Here is an 18,188-nt window from a genome sequence, read left to right on the forward strand (position 1 = left end):
AGAACGTAAGCTCGCGAGATCATGATGGTTAGTAAAAACTCTACGAGCGCTCATCCTCTGCCTTGCTACTTTTAAAAACATGTCGGGTAAAAAATAATGTTTCTTTACAGGACAATATTTTTTCATATCAGATCTACAGGACCGCAAATTGCGAAATTTGCCTCTAAATGGGTAAGGGCAACATTTTAAATTAAACAGTAACATACAAAACACAAAAGACAGAACAGCCAGGCAGGTTACATAGACATTACAAATAGGATAATTAAATCAAAACATATCCACATTATATAAAATCAAATACAGACATTTAGCGAATACATGAGACATTTTGTTTTGCATACGTTTCAATAATTCTAAATCATTTTTCAAAATCTGTAAAAATGAAGCATTTTTCTTCATACATTTAGGTGTGTATGACATTTTTTTCCTAATAAAAAAAAGATTAATGACATTCTGACATTCAATTGTTCAGTCAGTGTAAAATAATATGTCAAACTTTGATATTTCAATGGTTGTATGCATTTTGCTTCCAAGATATAGCATCACGTCTGTCCAGAACAGCTCACAACACAAACAATTATGAAATAAGTGTTCAGTAGATTGTTTCTAGTTCACAAAAACTGCATTCACTGTAACATCAGGAATATATTTAGAAATCAAGCTATTACACGGATAGAATCTATGGATAATCTTAAAGGAGATCTCCTTTACTTTGTTGGTCACCGTACATTTCTGTGGAGTGAGACAAGCATGACGCCAGTGTAACGGATGTGAAACGGCTAGCTTAGTTAGCGGTGTGCGCTAAATAGCGTTTCAATCGGTTACGTCACTTGCTCTGAGACCTTGAAGTAGTAGTTCCCCTTGCTCTGCAAGGGCCGCGGCTTTTGTGGAGCGATGGGTAACGATGCTTCGTGGGTGACTGTTGTTGATGTGTGCAGAAGGTCCCTGGTTCGCGCCCGGGTATGGGCGAGGGGACGGTTTAAAAATTATACTGTTACATTGATGCTGTTGACCCGGATTACTGGTTGCTGCGGAAAAAGGAGGAAGGTCAAAAGGGGGGTGAGTGTAACGGATGTGAAACGGCTAGCTTAGTTAGCGGTGTGCGCTAAATAGCGTTTCAATCGGTTACGTCACTTGCTCTGAGACCTTGAAGTAGTAGTTCCCCTTGCTCTGCAAGGGCCGCGGCTTTTGTGGAGCGATGGGTAACGATGCTTCGAGGGTGACTGTTGTTGATGTGTGCAGAGGGTCCCTGGTTCGCACCTGGGTATGGGCGAGGGGACGGTTTAAAATTATACTGTTACACCAGTTCACATCAAACCACGAAGCCCAACTAAATATGGCAGAAGGAATTTATTTCCTGTAGTAAATATCCCTTTAGAAACGATTGTTAAATTTCTTATCTACACTGAACAACAATATAAACGCAACATTTGAGTTACTGAGTTACAGTTCATATAAGGAAATCAGTCGATTTAAATAAATTAATGAGGGCATAATCTATGTATTTCACATGACTGGTTACAGATACCTTCAACAAAATGGTAGGGGCATGGATCAGAAAACCAGTCAGTATCTGGTGTGACCATTATTTGCCTCATGTAGCGTGACACTTCTTCATCACATAGAGATGATCAGGCTGTTGATTGTGCAATGTTGTCCCACTGCTCTTCAATGGCTGTGCGAAGTTGCTGGATATTGGCGGGAACTGTAACATGCTGTCATACACTTCGACCCAGAGCATCCCAAACATGCTCAATAAGTGACATATCTGGTGAGTATGCAGGCGATGGAAGAACTGGGACATTATCAGCTTCCAGGACTTGTGTACAGATCATTGTGACATGGGGCCGTGCATTATCATATTGAAACATGATGTGATGGCAGCAGTGGACTGCCACGAAAATGGGCCTCAGGATCTCGTCATATATATATGCCATTTAGCAGACGCTTTTATCCAAAGCGACTTACAGTCATGTGTGCATACATTCTACGTATGGGTGGTCCCGGGAATCGAACCCACTACCCTGGCGTTACAAGCGCCATGCTCTACCAACTGAGCTACAGAAGGACCACATGTTATCTCTGTGCATTCTAATTGCCATAGATAAAATGCAATTGTGTTTGTTGTCTGTAGCTTATCCCTGCCCATACCATAACCCCACCCCCACCATGGAGGACTCTGTTCACATAGTTGACATCAGCAAACCACTCCCCTACACGACACCATACACGTTCTCTGCAGGTGAAGTAGCCGGATGTGGAGGTCCTGGGTTGGCGTGGTTACATGTGGTCTGCAGTTGTGATGCCGGTTAGACATACTGCCAAATTCTCTAAAATTACGTGGGAGGCGGCTTATGGTAGAGAAATTAACATTAAATTATTTCGCAACAGCTCTGGTGGACATTCCTGCAGTCTGCATGCCAAATGCACGCTCCACAGAGACATCTGTGGCATTGCGTTGTGTGACAAAACTGCACATTTTTGAGTGACCTTTTATTGTCCCCAGCACAAGGTGCACCTGTTTAATGATCATGCTGTTTTTGTTTTATCAGCTTCTTGATATGCGTATGGGACATTTCTGGGATTCACATTTAAACATTTACATTTAAATGTTGCAAGCAGTAGGCATTTACAATTAAATGTAGAGTTGAGCTTATAGTTTTAAAGTATTCGGCAATCATAATTTGTGGCAATAAAGACATTTTGCAAACTCCAAGTGGGCTGTCATGTGCCTTTTCAAGTCCGGGCTCTGGCTGGGCCATTCAAGGACATTCAGAGACTTGTCCCGAAGCCACTCCTGCGTTGTCTTGACTGTGTGCTTAGGGTCGTTGTCCTGTTGGAAGGTGAACCTTCAGTCTGAGGTTGTGAGTGATCCGGAGCAGGTTTACGTCAAGGATCTCTCTGTACTTTGCTCCGTTCATCTTTCCCTCGATCCTGACTAGTCTCCCAGTCCCTGCTGCTGAAAAACATCCCCACAGCATGATGCTGCCACCACCATGCTTTATGTAGGGATGGTGCCAGATATGATGCTTGGCATTCAGGCCAAAAAGTTCACACTAAAGAATTTGGTTTTCGTGTTCTGAGAGTCCTTCAGATGCCTTTAGGCAAAGGAGGAGTGACTTCTGTCTGGTATGCACCATCAACTGTGGGACCTTTATATAGACAGGTGCTTGCCTTTCCAAATCATGTCCAATCAATTGAATAAACCACAGGTGTACTCCAAGTTGTAGAAAAATATGTTCTCATGTTCTGAGCAAGGAACTTAAACGTTAGCTTTCTTACATGGCACATATTGCATATTACATACTTTCTTTTCCAACACTTTGTTTTTGCATTATTTAAACCAAATTGAACATGTTTCATTATTTATTTGAGGCTAAATTGATTTTATTGATGTATTATATTAAGTTAAAATAAGTGTTCATTCAGTATTGTTGTAATTGTCATTATTACAAATACATTTTAAAAAATCGGCTTTTTTTTGGTCCTCCAATAATCGGTATTGGTATCGGCGTTGAAAAATCATAATCGGTCGGTCGACCTCTAGTTTTAATGACTCCAACCTAAGTGTATGTAAACTTCCGACTTCAGCTGTATGTCCGTTAAGTTTATGGGGGGTCAATTAAGGAAGACATCCTCTTCTGGAAACAAGAACAACATGAGAGGATATTTTTTAAGTACGGGACAGCTTTGTGACATCAAACAGACTTTGGTGGTCAAGATGTGTTGATATCTGTACTGATGGCGCAGAGCCATGACAGGCAGACATAGTGGAGTGGTAACTGACGTGCAAGCAGTTGCTCCCAACGCCACTTGGGTACACTGCAGCATCCACCGAGAGGCTCTTGCTGCCAAGGGAATGCCTGACAGCTTGAAAGACGTTTTGGACACTACAGTGAAAATGGTTAACTTTGTTAAAGCAAGGCCCCTGAACTCTCGTGTATTTTCTGCATTATGCAATGATATGGGCAGTGCAATGCCATGTAACGCTTTTACAACATACAGAAGTGCGCTGGTTATCAAAGGGCAAGGTATTGACACATTTTTTGGAATTGAGAGACGAGCTTAAAGTTCTCTTTACTGTCCATAATTTTCACTTGTCTGACCGCTTGCATGAGGACGAGTTTCTCACACGACTGGCCTATCTGGGTGATATTTTTTCTTGCCTGAATGATCTGAATCGAGGATTGACTCTCCGCAACTATATTCAATGTGCAGGACAAAAATTAGGCTATGATTAAGAAGTTGGAGCTCTTTTCTGTCTGCATTAACAAGGAGAGCACACAGGTCTTTCCATCATTGTATGATTTTTTTGTGTGCAAATGAACTCAAGTTTACAGACAAATGTGATATAGGGAAGCACCTGGGTGACCTGGGTACGCAATTACGCAGGTTCTTTCCCAAAACAGACCACACAAACAACTGGATTCGTTATCCCTTTCATGCCCTGCCTCCAGTCCACTTAATCAGAAGCCACTGCCAGATTTCTGGATAGGGCTGTGCCCAGAGTTTCTTGCCTTGGCAAGTCGCGCTGTTAAGACACTGATGCCCTTTGCAACCACATACAGTGGCGCAAAAAAAGTATTTAGTCAGCCACCAATTGTGCAAGTTCTCCCTCTTAAAAAGATGAGAGAGGCCTGTAATTTTCATCATAGGTACACTTCAACTATGACAGACAAAACGAGAAAAAAAATCCAGAAAATCACATTGTAGGATTTTTAATGAATTTATTTGCAAATTATGGTGGAAAATAAGTATTTGGTCATCTACAAACAAGCAAGATTTCTGGCTCTCACAGACCTGTAACTTCTTCTTTAAGAGGCTCCTCTGTCCTCCACTTGTTACCTGTATTAATGGCACCTGTTTGAACTTGTTATCAGCATAAAAGACACCTGTCCACAACCTCAAACAGTCACACTCCAAACTCCACTATGGCCAAGACCGAAGAGCTGTCAAAGGACACCAGAAACAAAATTGTAGACCTGCACAAGGCTGGGAAGACTGAATCTGCAATAGGTAAGCAGCCTGGTTTGAAGAAATCAACTGTGGGAGCAAATATTAGGAAATGGAAGACATACAAGACCACTGATAATCTCCCTCGATCTGGGGCTCCACGCAAGATCTTACCCCGTGGGGTCAAAATGATCACAAGAACGGTGAGCAAAAATCCCAGAACCACACGGGGGGACCTAGTGAATGACCTGCAGAGAGTAACAAAGCATACCATCAGTAACACACTACGCCTCCAGGGACTCAAATCCTGCAGTGCCAGACGTGTCCCCCTGCTTAAGCCAGTACATGTCCAGGCCCGTCTGAAGTTTGCTAGAGAGTATTTGAATGATCCAGAAGAAGATTGGGAGAATGTCATGATGTATTTTTGATGACCTTTTCACACCAAGCTCACATTTATAATCCCACGGCAGTTTTGTACCAGCTCTGATGCGCCTGAAAAACACAGAGACAATATTATGATCAATATACAGAAGTGCATATTAGAATGCACATGCTTTAGTCCCCCTGGGCATTTGTTATAGAGCCACAGACATGAGCAGAACCCGTATTAATCCTGGCTTCGCCTCTCAAAAGACTAACCATTAGACATTTACATTTACATTTAAGTCATTTAGCAGACGCTCTTATCCAGAGCGACTTACAAATTGGTGCATTCACCTTATGACATCCAGTGGAACAGCCACTTTACAATAGTGCATCTAAATCTTTTAAGGGGAGGGGGGGGGGGGGGGGTGAGAAGGATTACTTTATCCTATCCTAGGTATTCCTTAAAGAGGTGGGGTTTCAGGTGTCTCCGGAAGGTGGTGATTGACTCCGCTGTCCTGGCGTCGTGAGGGAGTTTGTTCCACCATTGGGGGGCCAGAGCAGCGAACAGTTTTGACTGGGCTGAGCGGGAACTGTACTTCCTCAGTGGTAGGGAGGCGAGCAGGCCAGAGGTGGATGAACGCAGTGCCCTTGTTTGGGCGTAGGGCCTGATCAGAGCCTGGAGGTACTGAGGTGCCGTTCCCCTCACAGCTCCGTAGGCAAGCACCATGGTCTTGTAGCGGATGCGAGCTTCAACTGGAAGCCAGTGCACTAGAAATATATAATATCCCATGAGTCATAACAGAAGGTCACACTCTTGCTGGTGAAGAAGGCCACCCAGGGGAATCGAAGGTCATGTGTGTCCACAAAAACATTCTGCGCAAACAGGTTTGGGTGGCAGCTATGCTGTAGGGAGAGAGACACAGTGGATGTGAGCGTCATGACAATTTTTATCCCCATTCATGACGAGTAGGAGGATGAAATTCGTTGTTTAGTCCTGCCCTTTATTGTAACCTGGGTAAGATGCTGAGTTGACGGATCTCTGAGAAGTATGGGTATATAGGGCAAATCATACAGTCAGTCGGCATACTATCCAACACGATACCCTCTGATTATTCCTCCTCATGACTCTGAGGTGACATTGAGGTAGCGACCCACATTCCCCTCCAGATTTGCGCCGATGATGTAGCATGACTCTTCGCCATCAAAGAAACGCCTTGTGGCGTTTGAGGCCTGCTTGTCATTTCCCTCTGCTGTACCGTCCTGCAGGTCAGAAGACTTGGCGTCAGAGCCCGATTTCTTCGCTGGGTCTAGAGAGTCATTTTGTGAGTCATTTGATGAGTCTGGGAACCAGACTTATTTTAAAAATCCAGAAATAAAAGTGGAGAGTTCATGAACACGTTTCCGTCTATATTTGTGTCTGTGCTTTATTTTTCTACCTTCCGACAGTATTTTGAGAAACCAACATTTATCAAACCAAATAAGAATGAATACTCTACTAAACCTCAGTAACCTTTTTTGTTGCCCTCAATGTTTGTTTTTCACTCCGTATACTTCTCTGTATATACTGTAGTTTCCTCTTACCCTCCTGTAGTATTTTGGCATGCCTGCGTGTAACGTAGCTCTTCTCCATAGAGGAGACATTGTGCCTGAAGTCAAGAGTCGCCATCATCTTCACTGACATCGTAGTCCTTGTCCTCATAATTTTCATCATCATCATCGGGTTCTTCTTCAGCTTCGTCATCAGAGTTCTTCGTCATCAAAGTTCTTCATCATCATACGTCGCTGCTCTTTCTCTGGGTTTCCCTCTTCCTCATCCTTGCCCTCGTCATCACAGTCATCATGCTCACTGTTGACGTCTTCTATGGACTCTTCTGAACCTGATGGGGAACAGAGGCCGCACCATTAGAGATGGTCAGTTCTGTTGCTTCTCTTTGCACTCCCTGTGTGTCCACTGGGTATGTGCATTTACAACTCATGAATCGAAATGGAAAGCCAATTTATTTTTTTGCATTCAAAAAAAGATAATACACAGTTAGCATCAAATCTATCCTATAGTTGCGGGTGAGTCCAGGCTTTCTGCGTGTCTGTACCTGACTCATTGTCGGAGCAGCGCGTCTCACTCTCGTAACTCTCCTTGCTCTCAGCTCCCACTATGTGGTTCAGGTTGACCACGTACATGTTGCCCTCTGTCCCCAAACTCTTCTTGTTCATGATTATCCCTAAGGGGAGAGATTGCAAAGGGAAAAGTTGTGAGCATTGTGTGCAGTACAACCGGAAGAAAGACATTGCAATAGTAGAGTAACACTAGAAGAGGTCTTGGGCATTGAGCACTAAAAGGATGCCCAACAGACAAAAGACTAGTAGTGTATGTAATCAACAGAAGTCATACTTAACAGCAGCCTGTCTGTCGGGTTAGGTTGGGTTCCTAGCTACGGCTCACCAGTGTAAGTGCAGATGAAGGTGCCCTTGGCAACGTCATCCAGGTAGCGAATTCCCCAGCTCTTCCCCACGGTCATGAAGAGCTGTAGCCGCAGCTGAAGGCCGTGCTGCACCACCCGGTGGGTCACAGCGGCACAGTGCATTACACTCATATATACTGCAGACAGAGGGAGGTGGAGAGGGTTGATATAATAATACTATCTGCAAGAGCTTTTCAGACATTGCTCTCAAAGCATGTCACAGATGACACAAATGCATAGAAAGAGCTGAGAGCTAGAGGAGAACATTGAGGTGATGACCAGTAAAAGCCAAAGACTGACCAAAAAAATACCAAAGACCAACAGTCAAAGCGATGTTTCGACTGATGGATAATTGAAAGATGTTCATGAAGACACATGGACAAGCCTCACCCTGTGGAGAGCCGTTTCTCCAGCCTCTTGTGTTCGTTGCCAACGTTGACGTCCTCAGGGCCACCCGGTGACACGGCTGTGGCCTGGATGGTCAGCTGGTGACAGGAGCATGACGACCTACAGCAACACAATATACATGTCCATAAATACACGTCAATACAACGTCCACATACCATGTCAAAAAAGTCATGACCGTTTATGCTTTTAGGGAAAGAGGATCATTTGCTAAATGTATTAAACAGTACGTCCTTTAAATACATTTAAGGAAATACGTTGCAGTAACAGAACTTTAACCCCTGTGACACACACACACACGTTCCTGCAGCCATCGGTGCAGTTGCAGCCCACCGGAAAGTCTGAGCTGGTGTTGAGGGAGACCCCGCTGGCCGCCACGCGCTGCTTGTTGTAGATCACTGAGATTAGCCGGATGTTGCCGAGTTCGTTGATGCAGGACAGCGGCTGGTTCTCCCTGCCAAGCATCAGGTCTAGGATGTTGATCTTGTATGGCCGGGGTTGGTGGGTTGTGGTCACAGACAGAAAGGGGTCCAGACAGAACATGTCCAGGAAGAGGAAGTCACAGCGGGTCTGTTGAAGGTAGTCCAGCACCGCAGTCATGTTGCTCAGGCTGAGGCCACACGGCGACTGGTAGAAGATGTGGAAATACGTCTGAGAAAGACGGAGGGCCCGGAGGGAGGTGAGAAAACACAAAGAGAACATAACCACACCAGAGTTTTTAATAACTACAAGGAGTATGACTATAGGATGACAACAGAATAATACATCATTTTCCATCTGTTACATTGGAAATGTGTCATTTGCTCTGCTCCCAACTCTCCAGTTAAAAATAGCAGTGTCCGGCACAATGCAGCACCAGTAGCAGCAGTGCTATAGGTAATGGCAGAGTTCTATATCATGAAGTATGACATTCCAGGTAGACCAGTCAATTGACCTGGGGAGAAGTTTACCCCTAGGCACAGATCTTGGATCAGCCCCCCCCCCCATGCTAACCTTAACTGTTATAGAGGAAAATGCTAAACTGACCTAAGATCAACATCTAGGGAAACTTCACCCCACCCCCACCTTGTTATTGACCCGGCGGCGGCCCTTCATTTGGTGGAACTCGCAGAGCAGGGGGGTGAGCAGCGGGTTGAGTCCATGGTGCTTGGCCTCAACCTTTGACCGGATGCATTCCAGGCAGGCTGGGCAGCAACGGTGGAGGGTGAAGGTGACTGAACCTTTAGCTGTGATAACAGACGACTCGTCGGTTGAACGGTTCTGGCCATAGGGCCTCCTGACGTGATCAGGGAGAAGATGACATGGGTTTGAGGGAGAATGAACGAACTGGGAAATGTTGCCGTTCTGAAACAAGGATGGACTAAAGGACTAAAGGTCAAATAGGGGGTGCTTATATTTGTCCTGTTTCACACATGTACAAGTGTGTAACCTATACAAGCGTGTGGTGTGAAATGGGAATTTGTTTTCTGCATACCCCCCCCCCAGAGCAGGATCAGCCATTATTGACAGTGACCCAGGAGCCATTATGGTTAAGTGCTGTCAATCAAATGTATTTATAAAGCCCTTCTTACATCAGCTGATGTCAAAGTGCTGTACAGAAACCCAGCCTAAAACCCCAAAACAGCAAGCAATGAGGGTGTAGAAGCACGGTGGTTTTGGAAAAACTCCCTAGAATCCCCAAATCTTCACATATTCAAACTAGCAACCTTTCGGCTACTGGCCCAATGCTCTAATCGCTAGGCCACCTGCCAGCCCTAATAAAACCTCATTATAAATGCATGCAGGAAATACATATTCATGAAATTTGTGCAAGACTCTATTTTGAAAATAGTACGGTAACACAGTATAAACACAGAGACATACATTGTACTCACCCTAAGGGTGCTGAGGCGGTGACGTGAGGTTTGCTGGCAGCGGCCGTGCTGGTCATGTGGATAGTATTAGCAGTCAAAACTGGTCCCCCCTGGGCGGTGGACAAAGAGAAATAAACACGTTGTCCTCTATACGAATCCAAATACAGGAATCATTGAAAGTACCGTGCACACCATGTAAGGGAACAGACGGCTGACTTCGATGCCCATTCCAGTCAGACAGACAAGGCTGTAGACGTGTTCATGTTTATCCACAGGACACACTAACACAGAGACAGCGGGATAAAGAGAGCCTGATAGACAGATATTTACCAGCGTTGGGCCGTGTCACTGTTGGTTTATCCTTTGACTCCTCAACACGTTTCTTCATGTTGGCCTTATGCTCCAGGCGCAAAGAGCCTCGGTACAACCATTCCTTATGTTCGTCATCCTGAGAACACACACACAGGAAAAAAGGATTGGTGCGTCAGTGAAGAACTAGACTTTAGCTAGGTAAGTATACCAGAATACCAAGCACAATATACTGCAAGTCAATCACTATCACTAAATGGTTCACTAAATGGTTACAGCGTAAGCGGTTGCAGATTCTCACCTTGTAGACGATGCACAACAAGCTGCAGTCGATCTGCTCTACCTCGACCCTCCTCCGGACCCCCCTCAAACCCCACGTAGATGGGCTGGCCTGGTCTGTACCGGGCCATGGGCGGGTTGGGGTTGTACACCTTGATGAACTCCCTGTTGGCCTCATCCTCTATGTCCTCCCACAACCTCCAGCACTTAAGACGATAGAGAGAAACAATAGGCTTAGTTTGTGTGGGTATGTATGTGTGTTTCCCTGCAAGTGTCTCACCAACACCTACATTTGCAGATTAAACTTGTTGTATGACAACAGCCACAGTATAAGTTTTGTTGCTCCATACAAGCCAACGAATTAAAAAATGTATAACTCAAAAGAGTATTACATTGGAATATACATGTATTGTCACACAGGTGGAGTTAACAACTAGAAGCGAACAGTTGGACCTGAATTAGACATCTTACATTTTGTTGGAGGATCAAACAGAATTGAGCCAAGAAGTATTGAGTATACGTTAAAGATAGAAAACAATTGTCCGAGTCTGTTCTTACGTGGTCTGCAAACAATGTGAAGATCCGGCAAGCCTACATAGGAAGGTGTGCCGTCATCAAAAAAGATCAAGAACCTGAAACACAAGGGGAAGCGCAACAGAGCTTTACTAAGGCAATGATGAATCATATTTAGAATTATGTTTCCATATATCATCATCCAACCACACCCACAATAGCTAAATCACACACAAACAAACACAGGGCCGGTCCTTGCCATTCTGCCGGCCTAAGCGAGACCAAAAAAAAAAATGACGTTAAAAAGACAACAAAAATACTTATTTTTCCAGACTTTGAAATAATTTTCGGGTTCTGAATGAAAGTTGAAAAGACGTCATTTAGAGACGTCTATGTATGGTCCAAATCAAGGCTGTTCCAAACCGGACAAAATTAATTGTCCGTGAACATTAAAAAAAAGACACCCAAAGGGCATCAGCGTCGGTCCATCCTTACTGAGGTATATCCTACAGTGTCGCCTGAATTTGAATTTTAGGAAAGTCCATCTATGCGGGAGGCCATTAAGGGGGGGAAACATGATTCATGGGGCCCTATCCTGGTAGGGGCCCCTAAATGTTTAGAAAATTATTTGTTTATCATTTAAAAAAATGTTAGACAAAAAAAAAAAAAAAAGGATAAATTAAAACATATAACCATATATAACGTATAACGGACCTTGGAGGTGAGGAAGTTGTTTTGTAGCAGCAGCATAACTAGACCATTTTTCAAATTGTAAAGTTAGGCACATGATGTGACTTAGACACACTTAAATATGTATTCTATTTGATATGTATACTATAATGAAAACATTTTTACTTTCAGTAGTAGATTTGTTTTTGTATGGTAACCTTTGTAGGAGCGAACATTAACCCTAACATTCCCTTTGTTTTACTCACCTCCTAGTGCCCAGAGAGCCCCAGGTTTTGGAGAGGTGTGCATTGCACTGCAAATCTTCTGTACAATGCCTGTAACAGTTGCTGGAGGTGAACATGCCTTCAGTAAACTGAAACTTAAAGACTTTAAACTTTTTTTTGTTTGACCTTTATTTAACCAGGTAGGCTAGTTGAGAGCAAGTTCTCATTTACAACTGCGACCTGGCCAATTTCTACATTGTAGATCTAAGATCTACCATGTGCCGAGACAGGTTGAACAGCCTTTCCAAACAGCCCCAAAATCCTGCCAATGACCCTGGGCTCACCGTTTGACAAAAACAGGCCGTTGTATTGGCTTTATTAGTCCTGAATCCCATGATGAATCCATTTGGCTATTTTAGCTCTAAATATCAGCAACCCAACTTGATCAGGAGTTATCCTGAGCCTATTTGCAATGTGTTTACACAGCGGGAAATGCAGAAGTATTTAATTATTTGCTATGACAGCTCATGGATAGAAACTTGAAACCACTGATCATGACAATTTAGCCCATGGGATGAAACCTTATCCATTTTACTTTCACATGTCCTGTTTTTAAGGATATGTTTGTTAATATGTCAGCACATGTTCTATTCACTTTGGTGTCATTTAGGTTAGGCTATTTGATCGGGGAAACATGCATGATGTAAAAAGTTTCCGTCTCATTACATTGGAGATCAAATGTGTGACAGCCCAGCCCGTAGGCTACAGAAAAAGGTCAAATACTCTTATCACATGCTATATATCACATGCTACATCGGATACACAATATGTTTTTTCACGGAATGTTGGTGGAGCACTGTAGCGATGCAGTTCTCCAAGAGCACCCTGGAGAGGCGCGCTGCGAACGGACAAGTTCAATATGGTGTCCCTGCCTAAGTGGGCACTGCTCGTCAAAGGGCGGCATCAGCACTCACCTAAAAAGCCAGAGAGAAATTGTTGTTGTTTTTGGACAGAATCATGTGTTGTTGCGAGGTGCGTCTTGGTCAGTTTAGCTCAGAAAATGCTGCCCTCGTCAATCTACCATAATGGGCGGTCGCCTAATCCTGCCTAATGAGCAGGCGGCCCTGCACACACAGTCACACACTGTCTTTACGCTCATACCTCATGTGGTTCTTTCGGTTGGGGAGTTCAGCCAGAATGCCAGAGCAGAACAAGGACTGGTGGACATCCTTGAACTTGGCCACCACTCGCACGCCCACGTACAGCTGCTCCAGCGGTGTGGTCAAAGGCTATGTGGTGTCCCTGACAGCATGCTCCTCCCCTTCTCGCTAAAGTCCACCTCCATTTTCTGTGGAGTATCAATGGTTGAGATATAGAGAGCATGGAGAAAACTAAGAAATATGTAAAGGACATCTAATGATATACAAGAACAGGACTAACCGGTGGTTGTGTGTGTTCTTACCTGTTGGTTTGATTTCTGTAATCCTGCCGTGGTGCCAGGTCTTGGTCCTCCTCCTGGCCAGGACCATCATGTCAATCTTGATCTCCTCCTCTATGAGGACAAGGGGGTGGCTGAGTCGCAGGGTTGGGTGCATGGGTCAGAGCTTGCGACACGCTGGTCACCACAAACAGAGTGGCTGTTTCTAAATCAGGGAGCGAGAAGACCACCATGAGCACTAAAGATCGTCATTAACGATATCATTGACATTAGGTAGAAAGCAATTTAGAAAAGATCAATGTAAAACAAGGCCAGTCCATTAATGCAAAGCATAACTCACCTTTTCTGGCCTCTTGTGGTTTTGATGGGGCAGTGGTACCACTTTTGCTGGCCTCTTGTAGTTTGGGAGCAGATTTGTCACTCTTGCTGGGCTCTTGTGATTTTGGTGGGGAAGCATGTGCCAGCTTTGCTCGAGTTCAGCTGTTTTGTTGATGCAGAGGAGTCACCTGTTCTGGGTTGTTGTGGTTTCATTGGCACAGAAGGATTTGTAGGGGCAGGAGACAAGTCTTCAATGTAGCACCCAAATTTGTGTGTTGGCTCGGGGAGATTCTCTCCTCTTTTCACCTTTTCTCAGCCTTCTTCATTTGCTGGCCTCGGGATGTTTTGTTGAAACCTATTTGGTTTTTGATGGAGGAGGATTATCGTCGCCGTCTTCTTGTGGACTTGGTGGTTCAGACTCTGACTGTGCAAGGCGAGTTGCTGGGGTATCACTAGAGCCTGAGGCTTCACTTGGGACAACAGTTACAGTAGGGGTGGTCACAGCTAAAGAAGATGGCATGCTCTCCGTGTCATCTGCCATGTCATTGTACTAAGGAAGAATGAGAGAAGAGCATGTCAGGAGCATGGCCGAGTGTGTGTGTGTGTGTGTGTGTGTGTGTGTGTGTGTGTGTGTGTGTGTGTGTGTGTGTGTGTGTGTGTGTGTGTGTGTGTGTGTGTGTGTGTGTGTGTGTGTGTGTGTGTGTGTGTGTGTGTGTGTGTGTGTGTGTGAGCACATTTGAATCCTATCTAGGCTTAGTTCTCACATTTTCTGTGTCACTGTCTGTAGCTGTGCCTTCTTCAGGACCAGCAACTGAGAAAAATATAAGAGGTGGAGGAAAGAATAAAGCAAAACGGATTGGGATTGAGGGTCACGCCAAAGGCTGTGTTCCCATTCAAACTACATCTCCCTCAATCCCAATCCGTTTTGCTTACAATTCCCTTCTGTCTTTTGCGCTAGCACTACACAGCCGATTCAAATAACCAACTCATCATCAAGCTTTGACTATTTGAATCAGCTGTATAGTGCTAGGGCGAAAGACAGAACATGTACCCAGGGGGAGGCCCCAGGATAGAGTTTGGGAAACCCTGCCTTGCAGGGTTGAATAGCGGGAGCCAGGTTAACGAGGTGTACCGGCCAAACCCACTGCCTTTTCCCAGGATAAATAACTGAGTAATGAGTCAATTATTTATGTGAACAGCATGACATGAAATGGAACTGTTAAATGATATGCGACGTTTAAACCTGGCGTCTCTACGACTTTTCTATTACCGGGCGGCAGGGTAGCCTAGTGGTTAGAGCGTTGGACTAGTAACTGGAAGGTTGCAAGTTAAACCCCCGAGCTGACAAGGTACAAATCTGTCGTTCTGCCCCTGAACAGGCAGTTAACCCACTGTTCCTAGGCCGTCATTGAAAATAAGAATTTGTTCTTAACTGACTTTCCTAGTTAAATAAAGGTAAAATAATAAATAACAAAATACCTGCATGATCAATCATCAACGCTCAGGGTGGGGACAGACAGTGCATCTCAGTACGGAGTGCAGTTTACAATGCATGCAACATCTTATCATGGCAAGATTTGTCTTGTGACAGGTAGGCCTACATAGGCTAGCCTATGCTGTAGTTCACAGGAGGCTGGTGGCACCTTAATTGGAGAGGACGGGCTCGTGGTAGTGGCTGTAGCAGAATCAGTGGAATGGTATCAAATACATCAAACACATTTCCTTGTGTTTGATACCATTCCATTCACTCCAGACATTAAGAGGCAGCCTCCACTGCTACAGTTATATAAAGGACCGAATGCGTGTCTAATTTACAAATCTCCGTCTGGCTTTTGGAGGGGGTCACATTCATTTTGTGTAAAGATAAAACATTTGCAGGTAAATTGCAGGTGCAGAGTTTTAAAAGAGCCTGTCGCTCTAATATTTTTGCTCTAAAATCAACTCCTGCAGACAGCCAGCCACGTTACTCACTATCTAAAGCAGGCAGTCAGGCATTCAGTTACTGTTTTATTGAACAGTAGAATGGGCAAAACGAGTGACCTAAGCTACTGAGCGTGGCATGGTTGTTGTTGCCAGGTGCGCCGGATACAGTATATCAGAAACGGCCACCCTCCTGGGCTTTTCACACACGATAGTGTTGTGTCTTTGGCATCATTAAATTTGAAGACTTATCTTATCAAATCAATTCTCTGTAATTAAAATTACGTGATTAAACTAATCATGTAAATGTAGTTAACTTGGAAGTCTGGGCCCCAAGGAAAATCTTCAGATGACAAAGTTATAATTTTCCTAATATAACTCTTCATATTATTTGAATGTCTGATCATTTAGTCTTCTAATTAATTAATTATTCTTTACCTCACGTTAGTCTCATTCCAAACGTCGTAAATTGTTGGTTATCTGCACGAACCCAGCCTTCACTATGAATCATCCATACATCAATTGTCTTAATCATTTATTTACTAACTAACTAAGCACAGAAATGCATCACCAAACAGTAGATATGGTTACAAGGAAATGATAGGGGATGTTCCCTAGTGGGCTAAGCCGATATGGCGACTTGGTAGACAAAGGGTGTGGACTGAAAAGGGCGCAAAAGACAAGAGTCACTACACAGTTGATAATTATATTGATTGAAATGCTAATCCTTTGCACATGAACGCTCACTCATTTGGGAATAATTGCAATCCATATATATTTATGCTAAGTGTGTCGTTGTGAGCTCTATTGGAATCGTCCGTATTTCTGTTGGAAAGTTCATCCGCTTGTCTCTCCATCTGCTTCCAAGGAGTCTTACGTGGTTAGAATGGATAATTCAGAGTCCCATTCAGAAATGTTCTTATAGAATACATGTTTCGGCGGTTGTCCGTCTTCACATTCAATGGTACATAATTCCTAGCTGCAGACTAGTAATTAGTATCGAAGAGTTGCTCTTATTCTGTCGAAATCGATAGTCTCAGAGTTAACAACAACCATTTACAACCTTAGCTTATACTGAGATTCTTGTGGTCTCTACTCAACCTTAGCTCCTTCAACTGACTGAGGTAGGCATGGTCAAAAGGGAATTCCTTCAGATGGGGTTTATATTCGTAACAGTAGAAAAGGGCTGTCCCATGACGCCAGATCAATGCCTGTGCTCATGGGAAGGGCCAATGACTAACATTTATAGGGGATACAATTCACTCACATTAACGGTTTAAAATCACATGGCACAATTTCACAAATAGTTTAATCTTTACTCATTCATTTTATACAATAATTAGATGCAAGCCTCATAATGGAGGCTCCTGTATAAACAGAGTTATGGTAATGTGGCTGTATCGTCTTTCCTGAGGTCACAATCATAAAACAAAACGGACCGGTCCTAGCTGGTTTCTCCACCTACCGTTTACACATTCTCCAAAATACGGATATTGTTCAGTTCTCAAGTTCTGTGATGTAGAAGAAGTTCCTTTGTTCCTCTGTGAAACCCTCTCTCTATACGGCCTGGCCCTGAGGAGAGTCTCCTCATGGAATTTATGACCTAAGACGACAGAACTTGGGTGTAGGGGGAAGAGAGAGGTGGTGACAGAGCGGGGGAGGGTACTCGCTATACCCAAAGTGGGCCACGTCATGACAACAGTGTCTTGGGTTTACAGAGAATGGTGCGACAAACAAAAAACATCCAGTCAGCGAAGTTCTGAGGGGCAAAAACAGCCTATCAAATCAAATTTTATTGGTCACGTACGTGTTTAGCAGATGTTATTGCGGGTGTAGCTAAATGCTTGTGTTTCTAGCTCCACAGTGCAGTAATATCTAACAATTTCACAACAATCCACACAAATACAAAGTAAAGGAATGGAATTAAGAATATATAAATATTTGGACGAGCAATGTCGGATCCGCATAGACTAAGATATAGTAGAATAGAATAGAGTATATACCTGTACATATGAGATGAGTAATGCAAATATGTAAACATTAAAGTAGCCAGTGTGCCAGTGATGGCTATTTAACAGTCTGGTGGTCTTGAGATATAAGCTGTTTTTCCAGTCTCTCTGTCCCAGCTTTGAAGCAGCTGTACTGACCTCGCCTTCTGGATAATAGTGGGGTGAACAGTGGTGATGTGAACAGGCAGTGGCTCGGGTGGTGGTTGTCCTTGATGATCTTTTTGGTCTTCCATTGCTCATTGATGAGAGGTCGAAGGAGAATGGCAAGTATCATGCAAGCTAACAGGAGGGCCACAAACGGACAGTGCAACAGTGGTGTTGTGGTGTCGGAAACCACAACTCGTCGATCCAGCAGACGACCACACCAGATTCCACTCCAATCATCTTAACACAAGAAGCGGCTCCAGTGGGCACACGATCAACACTGGACATCTGAGGAGTGGAAAATCATCGCCTGGTCGGACAAATCCTGA

At 44.0% G+C, this 18,188-nt stretch overlaps 1 protein-coding gene across 1 annotated transcript; it reads right to left on the bottom strand.

Moving 5' to 3' along the window:
• Positions 1–4,643: 4,643 nt before the first annotated feature.
• Positions 4,644–13,625, bottom strand: LOC118376860 (histone-lysine N-methyltransferase SETDB1). Its single transcript, XM_052468940.1, is given in 15 exon segments — positions 4,644–7,196; positions 7,410–7,538; positions 7,760–7,884; positions 7,886–7,915; positions 8,169–8,285; positions 8,482–8,834; positions 9,249–9,459; positions 10,058–10,199; positions 10,367–10,484; positions 10,647–10,688; positions 10,690–10,822; positions 11,176–11,256; positions 13,192–13,306; positions 13,309–13,378; positions 13,467–13,625. Coding segments are annotated over 15 exon segments (1,962 nt in total). The 3' UTR covers positions 4,644–7,059.
• Between the last annotated feature and the right edge of the window lie 4,563 nt (positions 13,626–18,188).

The sequence above is a fragment of the Oncorhynchus keta genome, chromosome 19, assembly GCF_023373465.1.
Source record: "Oncorhynchus keta strain PuntledgeMale-10-30-2019 chromosome 19, Oket_V2, whole genome shotgun sequence".
In the NCBI taxonomy this organism is placed as follows: Eukaryota; Metazoa; Chordata; class Actinopteri; order Salmoniformes; family Salmonidae; genus Oncorhynchus; species Oncorhynchus keta.